The sequence below is a fragment of the Protopterus annectens genome, chromosome 1.part0, assembly GCF_019279795.1.
Source record: "Protopterus annectens isolate FY-2018-M chromosome 1.part0, PAN1.0, whole genome shotgun sequence".
Lineage (NCBI taxonomy): Eukaryota > Metazoa > Chordata > Ceratodontiformes > Protopteridae > Protopterus > Protopterus annectens.
Genome location: NC_056725.1, coordinates 1,936,854,585 through 1,936,861,726, shown reverse-complemented (window position 1 = coordinate 1,936,861,726; position 7,142 = coordinate 1,936,854,585). Strand labels below are relative to the sequence as shown.

The following is a 7,142-nucleotide window of genomic DNA, read 5'->3' as shown; positions in this document are numbered from 1 at the left end:
CCTGGCCCCACCACATCACCCGCTACTCCCATCCTGGTCTACCTACACCAAATAAAGGCTGGAAAGGTGCCCCTAGTAGAGCGGCGTCCTAGGCGGCTGCCTAGTTGGCCTATGCCTAAGGCCGGCTATGTGTGTGGTCCCTCGGGCGTCGGCCTCGGGAACACACCACGTCTGCCATGGGTATATCTAGCATTACCCACATCCGGGCGTGGCTTATTGCTATGATGTTCCATGTGTATGGACATGTGTGTTTGGACAACCGACAATAGCTTCTGCTATTGGCATACAATGGTGGGTGGTGCCGGTTACCATACATATGCCTTTGTCAAAAGCCGACTTCACACTTCTAAACACTAGTGTGGTCTCCTTTAAGGCCCCTGAGCCAGTGGTAAACATTACTCAAACCGCTGAATCACTTACATATGCCTTCTACCAGCACCTACAGGACTGCATGGATCAGGCAATCCCATACAAAACTGAGACTCTTTGTACCAAAGCCAAGCATCCAGTCTGGTGGACCCCAGCCATAAACAAGCTCTACAATGAAAGGAGGTAGCTACTACAAGATAGAGCGGAATCCTTGTAAGGTAAGACACGCTTGCTCATTATATGTGAAGAACTACAAGCTCTCATGAAATCATCCAGGGCAAATTCGACAAATAAATCACCAAGGACTCGACAGACAATCATAAGGCCTTCTTTAGCTATGTTGGACACCTGGGAGGACACTCCCAGATATGCTCAGACTGGGTTCAGAATGATGTGAAGATTACTGAACCTACACACATTGCCAACATACTGGCTGACAGGTTCGGTGCAAACTACCCCCCCCCACATGGGGAGATATCTATACCAGAGGATTGTGGCCCCCGGAACATCTGTAATGCACAGGTGGGAAATGCTCTCTCCAAGGCAGTAAACACAGCATCCATGGGACCAGATGGTGTCCCAGCTGTGTACTCCACGAACTCAATGAGGAATTAAACCCACAGTTAGGACAGCTGTTTAATCTTAGCCTCACCTCAGGTAACGTACCCAAGTAGTGGCGCAAGGCGACTGTAGTCCCACTTCACAAGGGCGGTGCCTCCACTGACCCTAGTAATTACCGTCCCATTAGCTTGACAAGCCTTATCTGCAAAGCCATGGAGAAGGATCATAATGGAACTCATAGATAAAGACATAGGGGACTTGCATACTTTGGATCCAACCCAGTTTGGCTTGGTCAAAGGCAGATCATGCCTTTTAAACTTGGTTGACTTTTTAGGAACAGTCACCAAGGCCATTGATGAGGGTCAAGCAGTCCATACAGCCTACCTCGACCTGGCAAAGGCCTTCGACACAATACCCCCCTCAGGTATCATTGATAAACTCATCGCGAATGTAAACCCATACATCGCAAGATGGGTTGCAAACTGGCTAAGTGACAGAACCCACACGGTCATAGTTGCTGGCACCATGTCAGACTCACAGCCGGTCACAGGTGGTGTCCCACAGGGCTCAGTCCTGGGTCCACTCTCTTTCGGCATCTACATTTCCAAAGTACAAGCAAACACAGGGGGGTTATGGCTGACAATGTTTGCAGATGACTGCGAACTGGGTGCCATAGTCGGACACACATCTGACACAGATATCCTTCAGAAGGGCCTCACAGATATGGATATCTGGTGCCAGAGACATGGCCTACAGCTAAATGCCGGGAAATGCATAGTCATACCCTTCGGGAAGAACAAGGTTACCCCTAGCTACCATATAGGTGGCATTCCACTGAGCACAGAGGGAGTTACCAGGGATCTGGGGACCCAGGTTGTCAGTAACTGTTCGTTCGACACACACGTTGCTAACGTAGTTAGGTAGACCTTCTACATTGCCCACCTGATCATGCAGGGATTCACATCTAGATCAGGGGAGGTCATCATCCCCTTGTACTCATCACTCATTAGACCTATGATTGAGTACAATGCCCCGTTTGGAATGTATCTGACCCGACACCTGCAGCAGCTGGGAAGGCCCCAACAGTTCATCGACAAATGGATGCAGGGTCTCAGGGATATGTGTTATGCTGCCCGACTGAAAGGACTCCTGCTCTATTCAGTCGCATACCACTTGCTCAGAGGTGACCTGTGCCTGACATACAAGGCCATGTCGAACCCAGATTTGATGACTATGCTTTACCTAAAGAATCTAGATCCCTCAGAACCACAAGGGCAGGTGACGTAAACCTTGACACGGTCATTAATAGAATGTGCTGGAGGGACAGATTCATCACCCAGACACTCACTATGCTGTGGAACAACATCCCAGTACATGTGAGGCAGAGCACCTCGCTGGCCTTGTTCGAGGGAATCTTGACCAATGGATGGGAGATTGCAGATATACCCCAGGGATTACTTCAGTGTCACTGCTTGACAGAGGTACAGCAATATAATAGGCATAGTTTTCTTCAAACTGAAGGGGTGGCAAAGGCAACATAACTATGGGCTAGGCTTATAGATGCCCTTGGGCGGATAGCCTACTATGAACCTATGAACCTATGTTCATAGTTTGTCCCATTCACACTTGTCTATCCCCTGTCCTCATTAGTATGTGGATATTTCTGTGGCACATGATTGAACTATGTATTACCTGCAGGTATGCTGTGTACAGTGCACATATGTCATGGTTGATTACAGTGTATCTGTGTACCTACCTCTGTGATACTGAGGACTACCACACATCCTTCACAGCATTACATGCATATGTCCATACTATTATTCATTGGCCTGTGGGGGGTTGTCAGGGCAATGGTTACATGTGTCCCTGTTTGTGCATGCATCATGGTGGTCTTTGACCAGCCTCTGTTGCTATCGTGGGATGGACGGTGGTGGTGGTGTGTGTTTGGGTTGTGTTTCCACTGCCGATACATCTGTGGGGGGTGGGGTTGGCACATGTTCCTCTTTGCAGGGAGCCCCATCCTGGACATTTGTGTCATGCGTCAACACTTGGCACATGCCATATGTCCTGTGATATTCCCACAGTCGTGTATGCCTTCCTGCATTACTACTGCGTGTTACTGGCAGTTTGTATCTGGTACGCATGGCTATTATGTTGGATAGCTTAGCCTATTCCCATGATATGACATACCCATTCATCCAGGCATATACATGTTATTCCATCCTTTGCATTGGCCATGGGTGTTTGGCCATCCGGCACCACTATTCTCTACGTGTGATGTCCCACCTTCACCTTCTGTGCATGTGGCACCCTGTTGGGGTGTCCTGCTTGGTGGGCAGATGTTCCACCCTATGTGTTGTGTTTGACATGTCTGCATAGCTAATCATCAGTACGGTGGCTGAACATACAGCTTTGTCCAGATGTGTACAGTTATGGACACCGTGGCGTGTGAACGCCTATGGGGTTTCGACAGGTCCATACCACATGCGGGATGTACACATTCTGCCGACACATTCACATGCAGCCATTTGGATATCAGTACCTGAGGTGGGATGTTGACATGTGGGGTACATATTTGCCCGAGTGGCACTGCCTAGGACAATACTTCATACTACATTTGAGGTATACCCACTGTGTGTAGGTGTGCAGCTGCGCAAGGCTGCTAGCTGGGTTGGGTGCACGGTCGCATGGGTGCGGGTTACGTGCTATGATGGGCTGTTGTGTATTACATTTGCATGCATGGGTTCTGCTTCTGGATATTACGCCGCATACGCCATCCTATGTGTATGCAACGGGCACGTTGCTGGGTGTAGTACATGTTGCTATGCACATGTTTGTCTGTGTTTAGGGTATCTGGTTTCCTTCTGGTTGTTATATAGACACGGCTGCCCGGCTGTGTACTCTCACTACTGCTGGTGACCATGCCCATGGGGCTACTTGTGTGTAGGTGCGGCGCGCTGACATGCTGCGGTACACCTTCACTGGGTATGCCCACTGACAGTGCATTGCGTGACGGACACGGTATTACGCGTATCCTTTGTTCCTTGGACGGGTACAATTTGGACTTTGTGAGTTAATGTTTGGTTCTCCGTTTTGTGTGAACTGGTACTATGTTGCATACTCTGTGTATGTTTCATTATCCACGGACACTGGCTGGTGCGGTTACTATTGCAGGCGGCCTGTGACAGTCAGCACTTTAGGTTGCTCCTCGCCTGCCGGCTTGGCCACGCCTACGGGCGCATCCTACTTGGGCTCGCGCATGTGCCCTCTGCACGTGTTTGTGGTTGCGGCACTCACTCATTACTATGCATGTGGTGCTGCTACGCCGATTATACACTGCACTGCCGGCTCAAGCCTTACACCAGCCTTGCGCCGAGCTTCATGAATCCGGGGGACTGTCTCGCTATGTTAAAAGAGTTTAACATAGCGGCACAGGTTTAAAAAAAGCAACGGAGATCTCCGTTGCTTTTTTTAAAGCTGTCTCGCTATGTTAAACTCCTTTAACATAGCGACACAGTGTGTAAAAAGTAACGGAGATCTTGTGATCTCCGTTGCTTTTTTTTAAAGCTGTCTCACTATATTAAATGAGTTTAACATAGCGAGACAGCTTTAAAATAAGCAACGGAGATATCCGTTGCTTATTTTAAAGCTGTCTCGCTATGTTAAACCCATTTAACATAGCGAGACAGTTTAAAAAAAAAAAAGTTGCTTTTTACTGTTTCGCTATGTTAAATGGGTTTAACATAGCGAGACAGCTTTACAATAAGCAACAGAGATCTCCGTTGCTTATTTTAAAGCTGTCTCGCTATGTTAAACCCATTTAACATAGCGAAACAGTGCTTTTGCCCACAGCTCTGATGTACTGCGTAGGCATGTGCAGTACATCAGAACTGCCGCAGAATACCAAACAGCTGTGGAAGGGCAGTAAAGAGGCATTATAAAATGCCATTATTTAAGAAAAGTAATTATTTCTTTTCTTAAATAATGTCATTAATATAATAACCACTTCTGGGTGTGGGTAATGCTGTATTTACCCACGGTTGGCTTTGTTTGGTCCCACGGGCTTCGCTCGACCAAACCACGCCAACCGTGGGTAAATCCAGCATTACCCACACCCAGGCGTGTGTTATATTATACCATGACCCCCCCCCAAAACGTGCACGCTGATTGGCCAGCGTTCGTTGTAAATCGAAGTTATACTAATGGAAAAGGTCCGGTTGCGGACTTTTTCCATTAGTATAACTCGTTTTAAAACACTGTCTCGCTATGTTAAATGGGTTTAACATAGCGAGACAGCTTTAAAATAAGCAACGGAGATCTCCGTTGCTTATTACGCTGTCTCGCCATGTTAAACCCATTTAACATAGCGAGACAGTGTTTAAAAGCAACAGAAAGCAAGATCTCCGTTGCTTTTTTTAGTGTTTAGCTATGTTAAATGAGTTTAACATAGCGAGACAGTTTTAAAATAAGCAACGGACATCTCCGCTGCTTATTTTAAAACTGTCTCGCCATGTTAAACTCATTTAACATAGGGAAACATTGAAAAAAGCAAGGGAGATCTTGCTTTCTCCGTTGCTTTTGCTCACAACTCTGATGTACCGCAGGCGCGCAGTACATCAGAACTGCCGTGGATGCCAGACATCTGTGGAAGGGCAGTAAACAGGCATTATACTATGCCATTATTTAAGAAAAGTAATAGTTTCTTTTCTTAAATAATGTCATGGTATAATAGCAATAACCCACTTCTGGGTGTGGGTAATGCTAAATTTACCCACGGTTGTTTGTTTATCCCGAGGGCTTTCCTCGACCAAACCACGCCAGCCATGGGTAAATTTAGCATTACCCACACCCAGGCGTGGGTTATTGCTATATTCTCTATTTTTATGATGTTTTATAAGAAATCACATTTCCACAGCAGAATAAAACAATAACATAATTTGGAAAAAGGTGCACAACATAAAAAAGTATATGTGTGTGCTGATTAACCTGATGTAAGATGTACACCACATAATTGTTTATTAAGCATTCCTAATGTGTATAAAACAGACACATAATTGTTTATTAAGCATTCCTAATGTGTATAAAACAGAATACTTAAAAGAAATTTTCATTCCTGCTGAGTGTAAAAACTTTTCATTTTATCTGCAGTTTGTACTGAAATTATGTATGTGAAAACATAATATTCTGAATTCAGTTTATGTAAAACATTTACTGCTAACATCACAGTTTGTTTCCATGGATGAGCACAATGTCAAATAAAGACCATGACGACCTAGGTAAAGATATAGCTGGAGTACTACATTTACTGGGAAAGAACATATTACATATATGTCCACAACAACAACTAAGGAACTGTTCTTCAATTTTTAATTTTAAACTCATCTGATCTCAGCACTCTAGGGACTTTTCTGATGTAGTAAAGCCTCTAAAATTCCATTTCAAGCCAGACAACAAAAACAAATAATTTAGTCTGATATAATGCTAAATCAATGTTTTATTTTGTGCTGATTAGAGGTACCTCTAGCTATCATATTCATCCACAGCACCCTTTAAAATAACTTAATAAAACTACTGTCAGGCAAAAAGGTTGATGATTACACAGCAGCATATAATGAACAAAATATACATCCATCATTGAAAGCAGGGAAAGGAGCAACTTTATAAACCCTGCACACTCTCTCATTTGTTTTCATTGTCAAATGACACAGCCAAGCATAGAGGAATCAAATGTGAAACATTAAATAAAAGGACTGGGGAGAATTAAATGATGTTTAACAGTTTGCCAAAACGTTTTGACATATATCACAAAAGTCTCATAAAGCTCCAATGTGTTACCATGTCTGTTACAGTAAAATTAAGAGTCACTCTGTATATTGAACAAAAAGAGCAACAAAGCAACACCCTATCAGGGATACAGTTGAAGCTGCAACAACAATAACAATTTTGCTTCCAACAGCATTAACTAGAAGGCCCAGTCCAACTCCAACGATGATTTGTGCTAGCTGAACCATACAAGTAAGGGCTGCACAGTCAACACCTTTGCCTCTATCGTGATCGTTGCCATCTGTTTTCTTCCCACCAAGCTGTCTTTCCCGCTATGAAAAAAATACATGAAATATGTAAAGACATGACTTGTTCAGAGAACATCATAAAGCAAATGAAGCAGAAAGAAAAAAAAATAAAGGTCTCTTTTGTTCTTAATGTATAGGATT

General features: G+C 44.6%; 1 protein-coding gene across 1 annotated transcript in view; it reads right to left on the bottom strand.

Annotated features, from left to right (window-relative positions):
* Positions 1-6,406: 6,406 nt before the first annotated feature.
* Positions 6,407-7,142, bottom strand: part of SLC45A2 (solute carrier family 45 member 2) — a 1,296,083-nt gene continuing 1,295,347 nt past the window's right edge. Inside the window, exon 7 of the mRNA XM_044070238.1 lies at positions 6,407-7,025. Within this exon, the coding sequence (XP_043926173.1) occupies positions 6,792-7,025 (234 nt within the window). The 3' untranslated portion in view covers positions 6,407-6,791. The remainder of the gene's footprint in view (positions 7,026-7,142) is intronic.